This window comes from Oxyura jamaicensis, chromosome 3, assembly GCF_011077185.1.
Source record: "Oxyura jamaicensis isolate SHBP4307 breed ruddy duck chromosome 3, BPBGC_Ojam_1.0, whole genome shotgun sequence".
Lineage (NCBI taxonomy): Eukaryota > Metazoa > Chordata > Aves > Anseriformes > Anatidae > Oxyura > Oxyura jamaicensis.
In genome coordinates, this window is record NC_048895.1 from 34,158,604 (window position 1) to 34,182,437 (window position 23,834).

The following is a 23,834-nucleotide window of genomic DNA, read 5'->3' on the forward strand; positions in this document are numbered from 1 at the left end:
GTGCCACACATAGCCAAGGACACATACTTTATGAGCATTTTAGTCACTAAAGTTAATTACATAACCTTGTATTATGCGTGGTACTTTGCCAAATTTGCACTGGTTTTGAAAGATGACACACATTGCTTCCATGAAAATTTTTAGATGATTCAAAATTAGTGTGTAGTCTGATTAGATCTCCATTAATCAAAGATAGTGATTATTTTGTTTAAAAAGTTACAATTTACTTAACGTTTTTTTCAGTGAGTTTCTTGTATCACATGAGTTCTGCAAGAGTAATTTCATTAATAATTCAATTCAGCTTTATGTACTGCTGTCTTCATTAAAGAAGTTGGCTACTGACAGCATTTATATTTAATGTTCTGTTAAGCTTGATTGAGATGTAAGATTAAATCCAGTTATATCTCCAAGAGGGAAGGTAATAAACTTTTTCTGCATTAGTCAGACTTAAATCCAGCTACAGCTAAGCTACTGGTCAGCATGTACCATGCCTACAGCTCCATGGTAGTCTGGAAAAAAGAATTAGCATAATTAGCTCTGAATGAAGGCTAGAAAGACTGGACCTTATTTTTACCAGGTAAAGGCCATCCACCTTAGTAGCAACCACCTGTGTAAGTTGATCATTTTGGAGGGGAGTCTTTTGCCAAATGACCTTTGGTATCCTTTCTGCACATACAGATGATGCATGTGCACATCAAAGCCACAAGGCAAGCTGAGCTACCTAAGGAGGATCCCTGCAGAGGCAGGCTCACGAGCAGCAGGGGAAGTTTTATGTTGATATGTGAGTGGTGGGGGTTTTGTTTGTTCTCCCTCTTAAGACTAAGAATAAACATCTAAGATTTGGGGAAAAAAAAAAAAAAGAAAAAAAAGAAGTATTGTTATTTAACCTTTTTTTCTGTTCTCCTTTTCTAAAAAATGATTATTGTTTAACAAGAGAACTTTAATGTTTTACTCTCTCATAACATACTAGATTAAGACCATTTGTTGTCAAATGTAGTGCATAGAGCTCATTTCCTAACTGGACCGTTAGATCAGAACTGATGAGCTGAGCAAGCCTCTGATAGCTTCCTTGGTAGCGAAAAGAGAATTTGTTCGAAGTTGTGAGTTTGACTCTCGCTTCCTAGACTATCTTTTCTCTGTTGCCAATTTGCTAGTGCACTTCTGAGTCTACCTTTAAAATTTCTACCTCCCTTCCAGAGATTCGCTTGATCTCTTTAACCCTTTTATTTTTATTTTTTCAGAGTCTTTGTCTAGAATAATGACAATGCATATGAGTTACCCTTCTGCTTTCGTCCTCTTTATTTATTGTACTTGGATGCTTCAGATCAAAATGGAGGTGTGCCACGGCCTCTCAGGTATCCTACCCAACAGTTAAAACATCTGTTGCAGGGTTTGGGTTAGGATTTAAAACAAATTAAGCTCCATTAGTCTCTGAAGAATTAAAAATAATTTATCATTCTAAAGCCATAGAAGATATAGGGACTTCAGCAAAAGGGAAGATAGATATGACAGTATATTCGTAATGACCTTGGTCCATCTGCCAGGGTAATTTTCCTGCCTTGGTAATTGAAATGTATTCAAATGCAATTTAAAGGTCATCAGGGATGCAGGTCCAAGACATAAGCAGAGTTTCTGATCAAAGTATTAAGTATTGTGTTTGACTATTCCTTTTAAGAATGGCTGAAGGACTCTGCCAAATGATAAATTTCTCTTATTTAATCAGGCTTCTTTGTTACAACAAACTTTGACTGCAGCTGAGCTCTTCACTTGAGTCTGGTACTCAATGAAACGCTAAAGGACAGAGGAAGGTCTTCTATCCACAGGTATCTTTGGGTACTGCAGTAAAGTGAACCCTGAGCCAAATCCCAGTGCAAAATGATTTTCTACAGAGGAAATAGAGGATTACCTAAGCAGCCTTACTCCGTATGATAAATACAGTGTGAGTAGACATGAAGGATGCTGACACTCATGTCAGTAAATTTGATCCAAAAAGCAGAACTTTCAAAATTTGTATTGGGTGTGCCAGTACCCATTCAAAAGATTTTTGGGAAGAAGAGCATGGCTGGAGAAACAGATTGTGCATTAGACATTAAAGAACCAATAAATTAAAAGGATACTTTTCTCTTTAAACATCCACTTAAGTGTTTTAAGTGATCATGTATACATTTTAGAAGTGTTGCCTTCATCCAGAATATGTAGTTTGGTATGAGGAATTAATTTTTACTAATAATTCATTTAGTAAGAATAGAAAATCCAACTGCAAATAAAGAGGTAAAAGAAGAAGAGAAACTTTCTTTCCTGTCTATTAGGTATCCTAATTTTTGCCAAAGAAATGAGCTTTAATCTCCTTGACAAGAGCAGGAATAATACTGCCTTCAGAAGAAAAATAGCCTACTGCAGAGCGGTGAGCCATGTCCCCCCCGTAGCAAATGGCAATATTTTGGTTCTTCTCCAGCTCATCAGTCAAAATGATGGACACCTTGACATCTTCATTTGGCAATATGCTTTCACCAACATACCAAGGACTGTCAACCTCTGGCTTTGGCAATCCTAACTAAATTGAAGCGACTCCCAGTCAAATTAAGCCCAGACACATTTTTACTGCAGCCATTACAAGATCACGGATACCTCTTTTGGTAGCTTGTTTTCCATGGCTAGCCCTCCTTCTGCCATCTCACCACACCTGTCTAAGCAGGTCAGATCTAGTAAGGTATTTTCTTTACCTCAGGTTTTACAATACATCATTCTTGTATTTCTTATGCCATGCTAAAAATACTATCTGCATTAGGAAAGTTCTCTGGGCCATCTGTTGATCCTAAGGGAGATGTTGGGAAGGAGGTGAACAGTCTGGTAGGACCTTTGAGCTGTGCAGCTGTTCCCCAGGTCTTCTTCCCAGGGCTGGCTCCATCTCACACCCGGGAGCTGTGTGCCATCGTGCGAACGCAGTGAACACACCTCCACACGGGCTTCAGGCATGCCCTGCCAGCCCTATGTGGCCTCTGCGTGCACCTTTCCCATCAGGCATTCCCCCCCCTCATGCTTCAGTTTCAGAGCAGGGATGTGATAAGGTGTTGTTTTGGCATGTAGTGATAGTGAGCAACGATGTCTGAAGGGAGTCTGGGCCCGCCTGAGATGTGGCATTTGTTATTTAGCCCCAAATTATATTTAATGTGACTAATGTGTGTGGTCACACCATCACATGTGAACTGTGATCTTTGAAATAAAACAAATCAGATCCAGCTCTGTTATACTGGATCCTCTGAGCTGATATGATGTTGTCTAAATTCATTCATTATTCTGGCTGCGTGGCTGATCCGGCGAAGAAAGGAAGCGTGCACACTGCGGAGCGGCTTACAGAAACGTTGTTTAGAAGGGGCTGTACATATGGAAATTTGTTCTCATTTCTTCTTTTGTGCTCTCCTCTTTACAAATGGAAATGACTGCTTCGTAGCCAGTTCTCATTATACATCTCTCCCATGAGGTGTGAAATCGGGACTGGGAGAAATCCCGCTGCCGCGAGGGACTGAAGCCGAATGCCTGCCGTCAGGCTGCTCCACCAGGGCTGGGCAGCAAGGCCCTGTCCCCCGGCACGGCACGGCCCCAGCGGCCTCGGCAAGGGGAGCAGGGCTGGGCCAGGCCGGGGGTGGCAAGGCAGGGCTGAGGTGGGTGTGAAGTCAGGGTCAGGCACAGCGTGTGTGGTGTACGCAATATGGGTTAACACAGGTAAATACCATTGTGAGGGTGATGGCTCTCTGGAGGCTCCTGGTGAGTCTGGTCAGGGCAATGAGAGCCTGCTGATGTCCTCATGGCCCTGGTATCCATGTAGGTTGTACATCTTCTGGTGAGGCAATCGAGCAGATCCACCCCTCGGGGTTGTACAGCTGATTTCAGCTTATCTGCTCCTGCTTTGCATCAGTAGCCAACATGATCCAGGCTGTGAAGTGGCAGAGACAAATGAGTCACAGAAACGTCACTTCATTGCATGCCTGGACAAGGAGAAAAGAAGCTAGGTGAACACGGTGGAGCTGATGTGTATAAATGGGTCACTTGTTTCCTTCGGAGAGGCGTGTGTTGGTTTTGAGCACGATGTGTATGTTAGAGCTATCAGAAGGCTTGTTAAACATTTGCAGCACTGCTTTTGTTATACTAAGTAGAGGAGCAAAGGTGGGAGAGGAGCAGAAGGTATAACAGCCTGTATCAGGTGATGCTCCTGGCTGACTCTAGTGGGCCAGGAAAGCACATGGAAAGGTCACATCTGATTGCACTAAGCTGCACTTTGTTAAATAAGGTACTTTAAATATTGGCACCAACTTTTTAGCAAGACACAGTAATACTGCTTTACTCGGTTGTATTTCAATGTAAAGGAGCTCATGGCTGTGTCTCTTTTTTTTTTTTTTTTTCCTTCTGGAAAATGCAATATCCTGCTAAAGACATCACTGGGAAAAAAAAAAAAAGTACATATGGGGGTTCTTTTAGAAATCAAATTATTCCCGTATATGCTTTGCCTCACCAGTATAGCCATCTGATCTGCAAGCAACGTTGTGAATGGACCCATTCAGCAGCTGTTTAGGAAGCTTTCTTAAAACAGGAAAGCAAGGAGAGCAACAACAATAAAAACATCTGAAGTTTTCATGTGCACTCCTCTGAGCAGGTTACAAAGGCAAAGAAGTGTTGTTATCCTCAGTGCACAGATGGAGGGGCTAGGGCTGACAGACTCTTTTTGATCGCAGTTACCAAGTTGGTACATAACTTTCTCAGATCCATGCTGATCAAAATTCCTTCCCTCAGGTGATCTCCTGCTGGACTGAGACTGAGACCAGATGCCAGGAAGGCACAGTAGGGCTCAGGACACAAGCTCCCTGCAGCTGGCAGTGCTGACAGAAGATGCATGTTGAGGTAGTTTCCTGGGTATTTCTAATTCCTGTGTTCTGACACAGGTGATAAAGGGATTGCTAGATTTTGCTTCAGATATGCTTCAAGCTTGTGCAGCTCACAGAGGTAAATCTGTAGTTTTAGATACTCTCTGAGCTCTGTGTCACAGAGGCACACTGCTAATTCACACAGAAAGCAGGGAATGAGGCCTCAAGAACTCACAAGATGTACTCATAAAATCCGGACTGTGTTTTCTTAGAATATACAAGTAAATGGTCTGATTTTGACCTTAAAGTCAAATAAATATTATCTATCAAGTAATTTTACAAATGGTCTTGATGGTGGACTAACGCATTCTTTTGTTCAAAAAAAAAAAAAAAAACACCACTCAATCTTACCTACAAAGTATCTGTAATTGAACTGTTCTTCCCTGAGGGACTGCCCAGAGAAGCTGTGGATGCCCCATCCCTGGAGGTGCTCAAGGCCAGGTTGGATGGGGCCCTGGGCAACCTGGTCTGGTGGGAAGCGTCCTTGCTCATGGCAGGGAGTTGGAACTGGGTGATCTTTAAGGTCCTTTCCAACCCAAGCCATTCTATGGTAATTTTAGTATTTAATTGCTATGATTATATGAGCTGCAGCAGGGTCAGGTCATTGACATGAGAAGTGCAACAACTGTTCTATCGAAAAGGGGTCAACCACATATGGCCCTTTTTCTACAGATAACTTTTATGCAATAATTATATTTCATGCGATATGTCACCAGTGGGATGGAGGTTGTTCGTTGTCAGTGTTTTCTACTGGCTGATTGCCACCTTCAGGCGACCCTGTCCTTAAATCTGTGTGTGTTAGCTGTGCCATTGGTCCTTTTCTTCTCTGTTTGGTGATGCTGTGGAAACAAGACACAAGTGGAAGTGAGGTAACTGCATACAGCCTGAGACCAGCACCATTAAAAACACCTTAGTCCTGAATTGATTGTTATGGCAAGATCGCTTGGTACCTTTATGCACTTCCATCCCTCAAGATGTTTGGATTTCTCTTAAGCAAGGCCTCGAATCAGAATCCTCACTTGTAGTACTAGTGTTACACTGATACTGCAATTATCCCAAATGCCATGTTCCTGTAAATTACTGGTGTTCTCAGCCCTTCTCTTCCTGCATGGAGCTGTAACAGGTAACGTAATTTTTGTTACACAGAGAATTTCTCGTACAAGGCCTCTGTGATAAGACCTTGCAGTTTGTGTATTGCTCGTGTAGCTGGTTGTAAGTAGTTGTTAAATTTGTTGCACTGCTTGCTTGCTTCTGCTTAACACCATGAGAGACAAGGCAACGCCTTGGTGAAATGATCTAGGAACATAACTGGTTTTGTGGATGAAAAGAGAAAATTGTAGACTAAAGGTTGTTACAAGCAGGAGGAGGACAGAGAATAACCGATCCATAAATAATATTTCACAATTAAAAATTTGTTTGTTTTTTTTTTTTTCATCATTTAAGCATCTTACTTTCATGACCATTCCAGGATACCTTGTTCAGAAAATGGGTTGGGGAAATAAATTATAGTGCTTGACCATTTTACCCAAATGTTTGCTTGTTGGTGATGGGTGGTTTAAATTCTCTCCCTTTGAAAGCCTTGATACATCCTTGATTTCTCAAGAGCTCCCCAGCACTAGGTCTCAAAGGCTACAGTTTTGTTGCATGCAAAAAGGCTGAAATATAAACCTAAATCCAAGGAGGGAGATCCTCGATTAGGCTGATGCAGAAATCGTCATGAAATTCAAGCTCTAGTAAAGGGGAAGTTAACTCATCCTTCTGTTCAGCCTTTCTTAGCGTGTCATGGGTATCTCAGTAACAGACAGATACTAGGTGCTCAACTCGTGATTGTGCCAGGCAGCAGCAGTCCTGCTCTGCCCTTGGGACGTGTCTGTTCTGGGGAGTTAGCTCTGTATTCTCACATTTCATCATGCAGCTGTAACAAAACGATGCTCCTGGCTCTGATGTTTTGATTGGTGTCCGTAATGCTGTCAGCGAATAATTACAAGCGGAAAATACCCTAAAATCTTTGTGTTAGCTTTCCGTAATTGTTCACACTGTATTTAAGGAGGTTATTCTGGGAATGCCTGAGCAGACATTTAAGGATAAGCTTAGCATTGTCCTTATGCATGGCAAATCAGGTAGATTGCTCTAAAATGTTTTCGTTGCTTGACACTTTGAAGAGGTAGCTCTTTTGCCTTGCTACCGGGTAAAGGTGTATCTATTTACAGTGCTGCTTTTTAAAGCTTTTGTCTCTATTGTTTTTTGTTTGTTTGTTTGTTTGTTTGTTTGTTTGTTTGTTTTTTAAAAAAAGAAAGACACTATTTCTTATTTTGTGTGCTTTGATTTCATGCTAGCTTGGTGCAGTTCCCAACTAAAGACTTGGGAGGAGCAGGAAGGTTGCTTCTAGCATATAGATTCACCCCTTCTTAATCTGGAAACTGAAGATGTTTGGATTTCTTTTTCTTTCCTATTATCAGATGTGGCAGAAAGATTCTGCCGGGTAGTTTTAAGCTGTCTTTTTTACTCTAAATTCAGGTCCAGCAGTTGCACTAATGTGGTTCTTTTGATTTCAGTTGAATTAGTTCAGAGTCAGCTTGATATGCATGAGACCAGGATTGCAGCCTAAAATCTCAGACTTTTTTCCACTGACTAGCTCTACTGGAAGAACTACCAGTGTGTGAAGTTTTATTTTAAAACACGAGGCAGAGAGCGTAACTGCTATGTTTCTTTTGTTCTTTATACAGTATTCCAAGTAAATTACTTGTCAGAATTATGGTCAGGCTATACCTCAAAAAACAAGCAATGTGAAGTTACCAGCATCCCCCTGCTCACTTCACACCCTGTGTACAAGGGAAATAATGCTTCTTATCTATGTTGTACAGCATCTGGAGAGCTGCTGGTATCGTGGTTAGGTATCAGGAAGTGGGGTTTAGCTCCAAAGGCAAGCATATCCTGTATGGGTACCCACATCCATGGGACATTTACCAGCATTTGTAAATAAGACAGCAGTTTTTCTCTTTCAGATGCATGCTTAGTGCAATGCAGATGGTTTTGGCATCATCACTGAATCACGTCAAGGGGTGCTTTATAAAATGATAGCCCTGTATTTTGAGCTACCTCTGAAATTGTTTATTTGCTGATAATTGTTTATCTAGCTGATAGGAATATTGTGTTTAACATGCTTCCTACATCCCTGACATAGGTTGAATTGCTTTCTTGTTTAAGGCAGTCCTTGTCAGCAGGCAGCTTTCTTTAGTGCCATCAAGCATAAAAGCAAAATTATTCTAGCTATGGTGAAGTGTGGATCGACTCTCAATAAGAACAAAGGAAAGTTACTGCTTTTGTGATCTGTATCTGTTTTTCCTGTTTCTGCTAAATGGGACCTGTTTGCGTTATGCCAATGCTCAGAGACTACAGCTTTCTGCTCTCAGCAGTGCTGATCCTGAGTCGCAGCCATCCTGCACTGCAGAGGATGGTCTTTGACTGTTACCTATCCATTTGCAGTTTTTCTCAGCAGTGATAAGTACTCCTCGGAAAGCCACAGATGTAAGCATTCTCCAGGATGGTATAATTTAAAATTCACATAAGTAGACTGCTATGTAATACATTGGTTAATGTCCTTAGCTGGAAATTACTTCAAGTCTGCTGAAGACGAAGCTTTTGTGGTTACTGCCAATGTACCTGGGTGAGGTTCAGATCTAGACCTGGCAGCTGAGCATTTTGTGCTTTTCAGCCTCTATTGATTCTGTGTGGGACAGCTTCTGAGTCATCCTTACAGTGCTTCCCTCGCTTTCCTTTGCAATGCCCCCTGCTGTACAGTGATGATTTGTCTGAATATCTGGACCTTACCCACACTTGAAGCTGAAGCATCAACACCTGGAATTCCCTAACAATTAGCAAAGTTGGCCTGGAGGCTCCCATGCTGGTCCTGCTTGGCTCTGCTCCCAAGCTCCGCTGTGGATGGAGGGGAAAGATGTGGGAGCTCTTTGCTGGGCTCTAGTAGTGGAGCAAAGGTGGCACCTTGAATACAGAGACCCCATGAATCTGGGCGCTGCTTTACAAGGTGGGGGACAGCTGGGGCTGCAGCTGTGCCCACACTGGAAGAATTGGTTGTCACTCTTCCACCATGGCACGGGTGAGACTTCGTCTTCCCATAGCCCAAGGAGGGGCAACACGTGCAACATGAAGGCTGAAAGCAGCAGCAAAATAACAGTGCTGTGGCTTATGTTCGGGCTTTGTTTGCCATATGCATTTTTTTTCAGCTTAATTCGCTGTCCTCTGTGTACTGCACCTTACCTCGCCATCCTTGCAGTTACCCCTGAATGTGTGCCTGGAGGTGATCTGATAGCCCTGGTGTGAGTGCTCCCACACAACAGCCATAAAACCAGTGAAATGCAAGTGAAATTCTGTGTGCCAGGTCTTTTTTCTAGGCATGTTTATTAACAACAGAAATGCGTGTATATAGGTAGCTGAACTGTAAGTATGCAAAAATAAAATGCTTATTAGTAAAAACTCCTACACAAGGGTACAGGCTGTTCTCAGACAGTAACGCTTAAGTTGGCCATTAATTTAGAAAAGTACCACAGTTGCATTTAAATATGTGAGCAGTAAAAACTAGTAGACTGTTCAATTTACATTTTAAACCCAGGAACCGTAATTATCCCTTAGGCTAAGATTTCAAGGATTAAAATTTCTTCTGGATTTGAAGAGGAACAGCTACAGCCAGTAGTTGTGCACAACCTTGTATTTTTAAGGGCCTGTCCTCAGAAGTGGATTATGAAAATAATAATAATAATAATAAATTGATCTCCAACTCCTGGAGATTAGGAGGGATTCAAATAATGCACAGACTGCTTCCCTGACCAAAGCCTTTCCTACAGCATGATGCACACAGAAAAAGTCTTCTAATAGCACTGCTCCAGAATACACAGGCTGCTCAGAAACTGCATTCCTAATCTGTGGGAGGAGAGACTGGGTGGGGGGGACTCTTTAAATCAGGTTTAGCTCATTGCCAGCTCAGGTCAGCTCAAGCAGCGTATACGGAGATCAGTCGATTGGGCAGGTTTAAAAGATGTCTCAGTGACTGGGACAGGTTACAGCTGGGCGATTAAGATACACTAATAAATTTTCTGTGAGTCTAATGATGCTGCTATACCAACAGTGTAGTAAACTTAATGTAGACCGGCTGCAGCCATGCACCAGGGGAGTTGCATTGCTTCAGTTAATACCTTACGTGATAATTCTCTGCTTTCGGCCCTGCTACGTGATACTGCAGCTTACTTTATTGCAGAGTGGTCATAATTCAACAAATACAGGAGATTTTCCTGGCCCCTTACCAGGTCTAGTTGCATCTTTTCACCTCTAAATTTTGTTCTTAGGATAGGCTGTAACACAGCACTGCTTGAACAATGCTGCCAGCCACTAATAAACCAGCAACCTGAGGCAACGACAGAATATGATTAGAAACTGAAGAAGTGGGATATATCAGCATCATGGGAATGGTGAGGCTGGCAGGGACCTCTGGGGGCTGACGCAGGGACCCAGTGCAGGCTGCCCAGGGCTGTGTCCAGTTGGATGTTGAACATCTCCAAGGGGGAGGCTCCACAGTGCTTCCATCACCGCACAGCACAGAAGGGCCGCCTGGTGCTGATGGCACCTCCTGTGCTCCACTTGGTGCCCATGGCCTCTTGTCCTGGTGCTGGGCACCACTGAGAAGAGCCTGGCTCCATCCTCTTTGCACCTGCCCTTCAGGTATTTATAGGCCTCCTCTTCACCTGAGCCTCCTCTTCTCCAGTATATATATTTCTATGTATAAAAGCATGAAAGTTTACTGAATTCCAAATAGTTCTAATACTTACATAATTGCCTCTGGTTTTTCTTTACACTTGGGAGTGGAGTTGTTTGCTATTATGGGTTCCAGTTCAGCAAATACTTCTTAAGCGTTTGGCTTTATTTAATGAATATTAAAATTATTTAAGCTAGCAAACAAAAGCTGTGCATGGGTCTTTTTCAGCACCCGGTAATTGAAAATGCCCAGGTTCCTGTCTGGATGAGTTGTGAGTAAGGGGAGGCAGATTGGAAGGAATTAGCATCTAAAGGCACTAAAGGAGTTTGTAGAAACCCTCTCAGCAAAGGGTGACTTTGCTATTTACCATCTGAATGCTGTATTTTGAACAGCGTATTGTAAAGCTTCAGAGTATCCTTCAGAAATAACTTTTTAAATTTGAAAATTATCATTTAATTCAAAGTCTGATTTAGCATACCTTCAGAGCAGGAATGAACTCTGGGAGAAACAGAGAAGTAGGCGGACATTATAACACAGCGTGACACAGGGCTGCATGCATCGTGTCACTGTAGATGCAGTAGCTGGAAAATTTGATGCACAACCCATGGAGCAATTGTGTGTAAACCAGTGGGATCACCTCTGATGGGCTTTGAAGTTAGCAGTCCCACATCTGTGTAAGTGATAACACAGCTGAAGATACATAGGGTTTACTTTTCCAGCCCCCTGAAGGTGATAACGAGGTGTCAGGCTGCACAGTGCTTGCAGTGCATCCTGTTGGGCATGTCCTGCCGTAAGGCTCAGCAGCGGTCCACCAGGAAGTGAGGGACAGACCTGAAATTAAAGATTAGTTGAAAGAAATCTATTATCTGGTCCAACATCTGAAATAGAGGGCAAACTCTGGATTTTTAATTTTACCTTTAATTTTGAATGTGTTATTTTTCCTGAAAATGTGACAGTTTTACTGATCTCCTAAGGGTGTTAGCAGTTGTAGGTAAGAGAGGTCTTGGCCTCAAATGCTGGTTTAATTTGGCTTTTTATTCTATCTGACAACTTGGTGCCTGGTCCTCCTCCTCATCCCCACAGCTGTGTCTCCTTAGTCCTTTACAGGGTGGTAGCTTCAGTGTCCTGTCACAAGTGGAGTGTTGTTTAAGGATAGATTTTCCTGAGTGCTAAGTCAAGATTTTCAAGGGGAGAACTTTTTTTTTTCTTTTTTTTTTTTTTTTTCTGGCTTTTATTGATTTAATAACTACTCTTGTGCTTTGAAGACTTTTGAGGACTGTGTGGCCAAGTCTCATCTGAAAACTGTGTTAAGGTCCCACAGCAAGTAAGGCACTTTTGGGAAATGTAAGATGCAACTGCTGCCCCTTTCTCTTAGCTCTTACAGGCTGGAGGAAACAAAGTGCCATTTCCTAGCATTTGGACATTTTGTGATGGCTCAAGAGGCCCAACTCATTGCTAGCATGATTCTTTTGCAGTACAGTAGATGATTAGGAAATGTGAAAGAATTTCATTATGGATCCATAATTAAATGGTTTTTCAGATGATTTGAAGTGAGGTGATGAGGACATAACCAGACTTTTGAGAGCTGTGATCCAAGCAACTACTTTTCAATTGAAAGCTTGGTTTTACCCTGCTCTCTGCAATTTAAAATCCAGAATGTGTCAGATACATGACCTTATTTAGATGTTCAAAAAGTATGCAGAAGCATTTTAGAAGAGGAGGTAGGAAATTCAAGGGAAGGAATTTCTTCAAAAGCTGTTCCCGTTGCAGTTTGTGTTAATTCTGTTTTGAGCACAGAATGAAAACAAGTTTCATATTCCTTACGCTGAAAGGTGAGTATATACCATGTCAAAATGCAGTTTTAAACCTGCAAGGCTATTGAATAAGCTGTGTGTGACAGAGCAGGGTCTCCTGCCCACTTGGGGTTGGAGACCTCTTTGGGAGGAGGTTGTGTGACAAAGCATTGCTGTTACCTCAGCACAGGCTTCACAGAAGAAGTTTGAGTTTTGTGAAGCAGTGTACCTGGGTAAGATGAGAATTTGGTTGTGATTCCACTGATGATTCTCACCCAAAATCCCCTTGTTAAAAGTCCAGCTGTCTAAAAAAAAATGTGTGTGTGGGTAAATCTTACAGAATTTGCTAGTTTAGCAAATAGCATATAAATTTGTTCTTAGTTTTACAAATAGCATGTTAGTGAATACTAATTCATCTTTCCACGAAAAAAGATTATGAAAATCTGAGTCATCTCATGAAACTTGGTTTTCAAGTCTGAAATCAAATTACTGATGACAGTCAACAAATTGTAAGATTTAAGGTGCTATGTGGCTTGTATTTGAATAGGCAAACCTACCTCCGTCATTTCCTAGGATTAGTACTTAATTTGACCCTAATGATACTGTTTTTAAAAGCGCATTTTATATATATGATTTTGCAGAGAAATGTTGGTCCAGAATGCAGGCATGTGTACTTCTGATTGGAGTTTGAAGGATGTTATGGGGTGGGTGACATTTTCTGTACAAGGATGCCGGGATTTAGGGTGAAAAGGTAAAGCTGGGGAGCCGCCAGAAAGAAGAGCCCCTGGAATTGTGATTTCAGGGTAAGAGCAGAATGAGGGAGAGCAAAAGGTCTGATGAAAGAAAATACATTACAGTGCTGGCCCAGGGCAAAAAGAATGATTTTTCTTAGGAGAAAAAAGAGGGTTTATAATCTTTGGAAAAGAGGGCGGGCCACTCAGGGGGACTACAAGGATGCTGCAAGGCGGTGCAGGGACAAAATCAGAAAGGCCAAAGCTCATCTGGAGCTCAATCTGGCCACTGCTGTTAAAGACAACAAAAAATGTTTTTATAAATACATCAACACAAAAAGGAGGACTAAGGAGAATCTCCACCCTCTACTGGATGTGGGGGGAAACTTAGTAATCAGAGATGAGGAAAAAGCTGAGGTGCTTAATGCCTTCTTTGCCTCAGTCTTTAACAGCAAAACCAGTTGTTCTCTGGATGCCCAGTACCCTGAGCTGGTAGAAGGGGATGGGGAGCAGAATGTGGCCCCCACAATCCATGAGGAAATGGTTGGTGACCTGCTACAGCATTTGGATGTACGCAAGTCAATGGGGCTGGATGGGATCCACCCAAGGGTACTGAGAGAACTGGCGGAGGAGCTGGCCAAGCCGCTTTCCATCATTTATTGGCAGTTCTGGCTATCGGGGGAGGTCCCACTTGACTGGAGGCTAGCAAACGTGACGCCCATCTACAAGAAGGGCCGGAGGGTAGACCCGGGGAACCATAGGCCTGTTAGTTTAACATCAGTGCCAGGGAAGCTCATGGAGCAGATTATCTTGGGTGTCATCATGCGGCAGTTGCAGGGCAAGCAGGCGATCAGGCCTAGTCAGCATGGGTTTATGAAGGGCAGGTCCTGCTTGACGAACCTGATCTCCTTCTATGACAAGGTGACACGCTTAGTGGATAACGGAAAGGCTGTGGACATGGTCTACCTTGACTTCAGTAAGGCATTTGACACTGTCCCCCACAGCATTCTCCTCAGGAAACTGGCTGCTCATGGCTTGGACTGGCGTACACTTCGTTGGGTTAAGAGCTGGCTGGATGGCCGGGCCCAGAGAGCTGTGGTGAATGGAGTCAAATCCAGTTGGAGGCCGGTCACTAGTGGAGTCCCCCAGGGCTCAGTACTGGGGCCAGTCCTCTTTAACATCTTCATCGATGATCTGGACGAGGGGATCGAGTGCACCCTCAGCAAGTTTGCAGATGACACCAAGTTAGGTGCGTGTGTCGATCTGCTCGAGGGTAGGAAGGCTCTGCAGGAGGATCTGGAGAGGCTGGACCGATGGGCCGAGGCCAATGGTATGAAGTTCAACAAGGCCAAGTGCCGGGTCCTGCACCTGGGGCACAACAACCCCAAACAGCGCTACAGGCTGGGAGATGTGTGGTTAGAAAGCTGCCTGTCAGAGAAGGACCTGGGAGTATTGGTTGACAGTCGGCTGAATATGAGCCAGCAATGTGCTCAGGCGGCCAAGAAGGCCAGCAGCATCCTGGCTTGCATAAGAAACAGCGTGGCCAGCAGGGCCAGGGAAGTGATTGTCCCCCTGTACTCGGCTCTGGTGAGGCCGCACCTCGAGTACTGCGTTCAGTTTTGGGCCCCTCGCTACAAGAAGGACATGGAGGTGCTCGAGTGAGTCCAGAGAAGGGCAACGAAGCTGGTGAAGGGCCTGGAGAACAACTCTTACAAGGAGCGGCTGAGGGAGCTGGGACTGTTCAGTCTGGAGAAGAGGAGGCTCAGGGGTGACCTTATTGCACTCTACAGGTACCTGAAAGGAGGCTGTAGCGAGGTGGGGGTTGGTCTGTTCTCCCACGTGCCTGGTGACAGGATGAGGGGGAATGGGCTAAAGTTGTGCCAGGGGAGGTTTAGGTTGGATATTAGGAAGAACTTCTTTACTGAATGGGTTGTTAGTCACTGGAATAGGCTGCCCGGGGAAGTGGTGGAGTCACCATCCCTGGAGGTCTTTAAAAGACGTTTAGATGTAGAGCTTAGGGGTATGGTTTAGTGGAAGATTTGTTAGCGTTAGGTCGGAGGTTGGACTAGGTGATCTTGGAGGTCTCTTCCAACCTAGACTATTCTGTGATTCTGTGATTTCCTTGGAACTACGGATCTGAATGCTTCAGTAACTTCTGGGTGCTTGGGTTTATGTGGAGAAACTGCTAAAGCAAGGAAAAGGCTGCTGTGAAGATACCTTGTGGGAGAGCAGCTCATGCAGCTGTCTGGTTATGGAGGTCACACACAAGGATGACACGCAGGTCAGAAGAAGTGCCAGACAGAATTTGAAATGACATCCTTGCTGGGTTAGTGCTGCTCGATGTGTCTTTCCCTACAATATCACCTTCTTCAGTCTTTTCATCAAGTTCATCTTATGTCCAGTCATGAAATGGAACAGAGAGGTGAAAGCAGTTTAGAGAGCCCCTGCTTGCTTCGGGCTCTCCTTGGGTCACTTTTAAGTTTTGGATGCACTTGTGCAAATCTGCACTGAGTGAATTGTTTGATTTAGGATTGTGTGGAAGCAGAACACGATGGCTGTGTTTTGCTGACTTACAGTGGAGGTGCCATACGTATTTCCCCACACCCTGCAGCAGTGCACGTGATTCCTTTAGGGCAAGGAAGGGACCGCAAGGCAGAGGTGCCCCCTTCTTCAGCCCAGCTCTGAGAGGGCTGCCTCTTGCCCCTGCAGCAAGAAGTGCTTTGGGATCTGTGTGGCTCCTCCTAGAACAGCTGTAGCAAGAATAAATAAAAAGCTCCTCTTCTCCCTCTCCCGTAGCAGGTCACTTTGTCTCCCCCCTTCCTTTTCAGCTTAATTAGATCAGGAGGAGATAATCTGCTGGATACAGTCCATGACACCTGTTTCTGTACAGGAGAAACTCCCTGCCTTCCAAGAGGATTACCACAGGCCTGATTATAGTGCCATGAGAGCCCCATAAACCCATGTCGTGGGCACTGAGAAGGAATTTTATCTTAAGTCTAAGGCATCTAGAAAAGATTTCCCATGTGTACCTGCATATCCTTCCAAGGTCTCTTATAACCAGGATTTAACGTACAGGCTTGCGATAACAACCAAGTCAGAAGGACTGCTGCCGGCGCATTTTCTGTGTGCCAGGTCTTTAAAGTATTATAAAAAATGCTTCATATCTGTCTAGCAAGGTTTCCAAAAGTACCCTTTTTGAAAACCAAAACCAAAAAAAGCAGCTCTAGAGCCCGTCATCTTTTAACTTGCTGTCTCTGTCTGCGCAGAGCAGACACCAGAATATTGCTTCCAGGAAAGGGATGGTTTTATTGCATCCATTGACATGCTTTCAAGCTAAATGTTACCAGAGAGAAAGCACAGCCAGGCTTTAGCTTGCTATTGAAGGTAAAACCCAATCTACACTAGCCTAATGTCACTGACGAAACTAAGCTAGTTCGTTGCTAAAAATCCCTTTGGAGATACCTCAGCAGTTTTGTTTTGTGAAACAAATAATTAAACGAGAAAGTATAATTTTGCTTTAGGGTGTTGTGAAGACGATTGATGAATATTTGCAGATGTCTCAGTGAAAATCATTCCGGTCCCATGACTGTATTTCACCATGAAACAAGGACAGAACAATTAAGAGATCCATGAAACACACAGCTCTTCACAGGGGAAAAAAAAATATATAACTTTTTCTAGCTCTATTCCAGGGTCAACCATTGCACTGCCTGGGCTCTCTGGGTGCCCAGGAAGGGTCCCAGCACGCTCAGTCCCCAGAAGTGCAGGGCAGAGCCCGAGGCAGCCAGCCCTGCTGAGGGCAGGCTGTTAAGTTAAGGCTCAGCAAGACGGGAGCACAGTTCACCAGCACCCAGTCTGGAATGGGTTTGAAGCCTGGACAAAGCCAGCCTGCAAAATACCTCGTGAGCATGCCGTCAGAAAGAATGGTTCCTGAGTATTGTGTTGTGGGGGGGTTATGTCTTCTCTCTATCCCTTCTGCAGGCCACTGAGCAATCTCATTTCTGCCAGCAGGCTCCTCTGATCAGAATTTTCTCCAAATGGGAGCACAGAAGCCCTTCTTTTGAAAGTAGCAGTTGTTGGTTCAAGGATGGCATATGGAAAACCAGTCAAACACACAACCAGAGTTCCTATATTGACAATGACAAAAAAAAAAAAATCAAATACCTTCCTCCCTTTCCCTTCCGCTCAACAAAACATGTTGAGGCCTAATGCTGGGGCTTTCATCCTGTAAATTCTAAAGTGAGGATGGAGAAAATGAGCAGAGGAGGAAAAGTATCAACAAAGGCAGCTTCATTTATCTCGTTCAGAAATCTCCCAATACAGATTTTTCAAGTGATCTGCAACTGCCCTGGGAAGGAGTTGGCCTTTTGGCTTGTGACCTCCCGCTGCTTACATGCTTGGCTGCTAAAAGCTCAAGTGAAAAAAGGTGACTTCCACTAAACAGAATTAAAAACAATGACAAAATGTGATGACATTTCCCCAGCAGCAGAAGTTTTATATACTAGTGGAGTATTTCTTTTTTATTAAAAATTAAAAAAAAAAAAACCTAACAAGTATAGATCAGGCAAATAGGGCTGTCTGTTCTGCACTGGCACAGTGCTATTCCGACCCCATTAGCTGTTACTGGGCTGCATCAATTCTACACCCAGCTGCAGGGCACCCAAACCAGCCTCAGTCAGAGATTTCTCCAGACTCTTTTTCCAGGTAGCTGGATTTGTTCTGATTTTTAATAACCTGCATTATGGTAATGTATGCCTGTGTGCATAGGAAGCGCTGTAGCCAGCATGAAGCATTAGGATGCATTCAGGGATCTGCTTCATGGACAAACCTGTCACAAAGGAGAGGAATGAAACAGACCTCTGTAATTCAGCAAGTATCCTTCGGAAGTGTGGAGCAGGAGTAAACCCGAACCAGTTCCTTGAAAATAGAAAAGACTGCGTCTATAGAGGGTCAGGCATCCTCTATATTTCTAATATACAATTGATATTTCCCCTTTTGAATTTAGTGGGTTGGCTCTAGTTATAATACTGAGTTGCTAATAAAATTAATTGGAAGCATCGTAAGTTGGTCATCCCAAAAGTGTGAAGCAGTCATTAATTATTCTGACTAGGATTGTCTGTCTTTCTATTTATAGGCTGGCCATGGGCAACACTGACTGTTCTCGGATTCCTGTACTGCTATTCTCACGTGGGAATCGAATGGGAAGGCACGTACGCTGTGAATTAGGGGTGACAGAGAGCGACGAGCTTCATGGTAGCTTACACATCGATGGTCTTCTACACTGGACGTCTCACCTGCAGAACAATGTGCCAGACCAAGTATTTGATCAATGTGTTAAAACTAAAAGCTCATTTAGTTCCTTCTGGATGGTGAATTCAGGAATTTAACCAGAAACACTAATGGGCTCTATAAGAAGGGTGGGGAGAAATTATGAAGCATGGGAGAAATTATGAAGCATTTTGAATGATGTTATTTTTATAAAACAGCAAGTCTGTGACTGTACACTGACAGCGTGCACCTCAGAATATGTATTTCACATATGATAAAGACTGTTTTTATTTCTTCCAATGTTTTGCTGCCTATTTTGACGTACTGAAGAAAATTCTTTTTTCCTACATTGCACAATTCAAAAAAAACCTCCAATCTCTCTCAGCTTCTGTCCAGGGGCACACAGGGCTGTGCCCTGCACTTACATTACTTGTGACAGGCAGGATGCTCATCAGTTCTTTTTGATTGCTTTCTGATTTAAGGTAGAACATTTTTGGTGTTCTCACTGCTTGCAGTTTTTCAGCCTTAAAGCACTTTGTACTTATTGTAGCAAAGTCTGCTTTTTCTCTTTAATTTCTTCATTTAAACACTTTTTTTTTTTTGGTAGTCTTAGGAATGTTTGTGTTTGATCATTTAAAAAGATGAAGGCAGGCCTCTAAAAAAATAAAAAAGGCAGCTTTTTTTTTTAAATCTAATACAACCTTAGAGCTCCTTGGGCTTTAAGTGCTCTCTGCCTTGGGTTAGCGCTAAGGTGTGTAATATTACCTCTGTGATGGAGCGAATCCCACCTTCAGGGGAGCTGTTGAGTCTGCCTCTGGTGCTTCTCTATGAAAGGAGATAAGCCATGGCTGACGGAACGATAGGTCTGCTTCATCCTCTGCTGTCCAGGCAATCAGCTCCTGCAATATTAAAGACGGACTAGGAGCAGCATTGTAAGAGCTTTAAAATATATATATCTATATAAAGAGGATTGTCTGTTACAGTGGCACCAAATGAGCCAGAGCTCCATGTCCTTTGCCCGCAGCCAGACCTGTCACAGCAGCATCTTTGCTGAAACATGAAAAAAGCCACCAGCCCTGGAGAAGAGCACTGCTTCTGCTGAGAGCAGCTCTTGCACCCGAAGCAGCAGGACTCCTCTCCAAACTTGTTCCATGCCTCCGGCAGCCATCCCAGCCTATTGGGAGGCACAGGTGAGTGTCCTGACCTCCATCACACCTGCAGCTTTGGACAAGTCTGATCGAGATCATTCCTTCGGCAAGAAATTCAGTCCCTGAGATAGGCTTCAGCTCAGAGCCTGCATTTCCGATGTCTCTGCTGCTCAGATGTACAGCAGACACCTCTTATCCCTTTCATTTGTTGCTGCAGAAATAAGAGCAGTCTTCAGCTCTCTACCCATCCAGAGATGGGTACCCAGCCTTTCCCTTACTGTTTCAGAGCAGAACCTCCAGCCCTTTATTTTTAGGGAAGGGTTTTTCCACTGTGCAAATGCAGTTATTTCCCTTGGAAGTTATCTCTAGGAGATACAATGGACTGTTGAAAATAAGACATACCATGTGTGCTGCCCGGCCAGAGACATGGCCCTCTGGATTGATTTATGGTGATTACAGGGATCCTCTCAGCCAGAGAAGTATTTTGCTCTCAGCCTGCGAATTTTCTAAAAAGGTCTGCAATTGGCCTCAGCTTTGGAGTAGCACTGAGCTAAGGGCAAGAACCTCCTGAAACTTAACTCAGACTTTGTAATTAAGTGGAATTAGCATTGGAGTGAAAAGTCAAGAGTCTGTTCCTTAGTCTGATCGATTACCATTACTGCATGACACAAGTGGCTACTGAGTGATGGGATTCCAATTTGTATGCGTGCAAAGTGTCCTGCTCTAATATGGCAATGACCCTGAAGGTCAGCTAGATTATGCTTCTTTCTAAAACAAAATTGTTTTTTGTATGTATTTTTTCAGTGCTTTATACATCTTCCCTAATTTTGTATCCTTTTCTGTTTCAAAAAAATAAAAAACTGACAGTTGGTTTGAGAACTGTGTCTTAGAAACCTTCAGTTTGGCATAAGAAATGTTAGTGCTTCCCTGCCAGTTAGAAACACTTCAGTGCGCTGGAAGCCTGCGGGATGGGCGCAGTACGGGCTGGTTGTGTTTGTCCCCCTTGTGCACAGATGGATTGTGCATCTCCTGATGGGGTGAGTTTAAAAAGCAAATACACCTTTGGTGTATCAGCTATGGTGACATTTCAGTGTATGAAGCTTCTGTGAGTGGTCAACACGAGTACGATGGAAGTAAAAGGATGGAAGTGAAGTGATGCTTCCCTTTATAACATCACTGTTCTGGTCCATAGGCAAAAGCATGAAGATTGCTAGCACAATTTAAGAAATAGATGCTATTTCTTAAATATTTGTCATCAAGGAAGTAAATAAATTTCTTCACTGTCAGTCTTTCCAGAGGTTCCTTTTCCCGCTACTTTGTAGTATTTATTTCACGAACAAGCCCCCTCACAAGGTTTCTGATCCCATCCTGCTTTTTGAGTACCAGTAGGCAAGGCATGAGGCACACCTGGTCATCCAGACAGCTCTGGTAAGCGCACAGGCTGTGCCTGAACACTCCAAATGTGTGTAGTCAGCTATACCTTCAGCTTGAAGGCACGTTCCTCAGCATGACCTGCACATTTTTGTTATCACATAGTGCCTGCTGGTACTGAAATTAGGTGGTAGCCAGAAGTGCCATCCTCCGTGTCCTCTGTGATGGTCCTAGGGAGGTGGGAGTCTGCAGAGGCTTGGAAGAGGCAGAAGTAAAGACCTCAGTTGCCAAAGGAAAAAATAAAGGGGGGGGGGGGGGGGGAGGGGAAGGGAGAAGATGACTTCCAAACACTAAGGAAAAGCTAGTTAGAGGCCCTAGGAAACAGTTGACAATGACATTTCCAAAGCTGCTGGTAGCCCTGGAAAGTTTCAGAAAGTCAGAGACTGCTGTGACTGAAAGCGCAAAGTGGTGGCTGTGAAACAGCTGGGCAGGCGCGTGATGCCTGCTGACAAAAACAGGTCAAAAGCGATTGTGGAAAGCATGCCTAAGCAACTAGCAAGCATTGCATGTATGGCTTTAGCAGCTACCACAAAGCTGTAGCAATCAAGTCACGCATGCATGTATGCGTTCATCCCCTACCCCCTACTTGGTTACCAAAGTGCTCACAGCCATAATTATTACTGGGGATGGCAGGATTACGCTAAGTGGCTCTTTCTTTAATTCTGCATTGATTAGAGGGCAAGCGAGGCTTTGCTCACATATCTTTTTCACATCTCAGAGCTAAAAGCAGATTAGTCGGAATAACCAGCTTACCAGAGGTCATAAGAAAAACAGCTTAACTATGAAAACCTGCAGCAATTTTGTTATTAGTCATAGCAGTCGCTCGGTGCTTCTCCTTTCTTTTGCACACCTGCTCCATTTCCTCTGTCACTGCTGCCCCTTGGGCCGGTGGCAGCTCACACGCTAACGGGAGGCTTACCTTCCCCAGGCATGCTGGCGTGATTTTCCTCAAGGATCTGTGAAGAGCGAAGGGATTGCTATGCATGGTGTGTCACAGCTTCTCCTGCCTGTGCTTTATAGTCAAACACACACCCCCCAGTAGCTCTGCCTGTTACTGCTTTGCAAAATAACTCTCTCCGCGCACAGCCGCTTGTTAGTCGAGTCATATATTTTAATGCAGCAGGGACAGCTGAAATACTGCTTTCCACAAAGCCCGTGAAGAACTCTGCGTCTGTAACACCTGTGAGGCATGAGGGAAGAGCTGCATTACAATGCATTTCTGCTTGCATCAAGAGACCACAGAGACCTCCCCTCCCTAGTGCCCCTCTCTACTGGGGCACTCCCAGTGCCCCTCCGGCTGGGGTGCCCGGGGTGCTGTGTGTGCCTGCACCCCTTTCAGCAGTTTCACCAGTAGCTGCCTGTCTTGGCTAGTTACTTGTAGAAAGAAGATGAAGCCAACTGCTCTGCTCGAGTTTTCCACTTTCAGCAAAGGAGATAATGTCATGTGAACGTCCTTCTAACACCGAGCTGTGTCCCAGCCATGGTGGTGCAAGTCACCTGCACCTGAGCTTACTGTTGGTGGACCATTGGCTCAGGCATCCCAAGCCTGTGCATGAGCAGATTCCAGGGATGCCTCCAATGCCCAGGAGGAGAGGGAGAGGAAAAGAAAATGCATAATGAACCTGACCCATATATTTTAGGAGAATAATCTCATAGTCTAGCTTCCAGGCAGCCTCTCCATTCAAGGAAGCTCCCACAGCCCTCCAGCCTCCTGTCAGCATTGCTGACATTGGAAACTGCTGCTCCAAGAGGAAACGGGCTCTTGCCAACAGAGAAAGTGTCACAGTGGGAACTGCACGGCAGCATTAGGTAAGGGAATCCAACATATGGATACTTGGAAAACCTCCTCACTCCTTATGCTGGGAGTCACAAAGCTCTGGATGATAGCAAATAAAGCTAACATGAACATTTTAACAGGCAAATTTAGACCACAAATTGGGCTACACCACTTTTCATCACAATCATGCCTGCTGGGTTTGAGTGTAAATAAGCTTAGGCACTGGTGTCCTGTCAGAAATGGGTCAGACAAAAATGGGGTACCTGTGGCATATGAATTCGTGAGTGACATCCAGAATGCAGGTAACAAAAATATATCACCATCTACAGGGATTTAGGAAAAGCTTTACATATGGTTGGGTAGCTAAAGTGAATCACTGCTGACAGGTGCATCATGCAACCACTGAAAAATTAAAGTTTACTGAAGAAATAAAACAGAGACATGACTTTGGTTATAACCTGTGAAGTTTAAATTGCACCAGCACTCCCTCTAGAAATTTCTTGACAAAATTAATTAATTTTTATGGACCACAGAACTGATATCCCTGCACTAGTGCATTGGCGTTTCCAAATTAGATGGCAAAAATAGAACAACTGGAAGTGATATTTGAAGCCCAGAAACATCCACACCATTGGTGAAGGAATTTAAAGGGAAAAAGCCTATGGAAAGAAGAAACTTCAGCTGATTTTTTTTAGACTGCTGTTGGAAGAGTTAAGTTTGTTTTAAATGCACAGGTAATGTAGGAGGATTACCTTATAGTAATCTAAATTTCACAGAGATAAAAATACACATTTACAAGACAGCTTTTTCAGTGGCATTACTGCTAATTTATAGTTTTCTTTGTTTTTGTGATGGTAGTATTTGTGCTGAGGTGGCAGTTTGCGCTGAAATTACAGGTTAATAATGATCATCTGGTCACATCTCTGCTTCAGGCTACTTCAGCAATCATTCAGCCTGGCATCCTGCCCCAAGGCCGCCCCTTCGGTCAGGGTCAGTTCTC

The 23,834-nt window shown here is 43.8% G+C and overlaps 1 protein-coding gene across 1 annotated transcript in view; it reads left to right on the plus strand.

The window, feature by feature from the left end:
- Positions 1–18,778, plus strand: part of HHAT (hedgehog acyltransferase) — a 166,689-nt gene extending 147,911 nt beyond the window's left edge. Inside the window, exon 11 of the mRNA XM_035322159.1 lies at positions 18,345–18,778. Coding sequence (XP_035178050.1) covers positions 18,345–18,436 — 92 coding nt within the window. The 3' untranslated portion in view covers positions 18,437–18,778. The remainder of the gene's footprint in view (positions 1–18,344) is intronic.
- Positions 18,779–23,834: the final 5,056 nt, after the last annotated feature.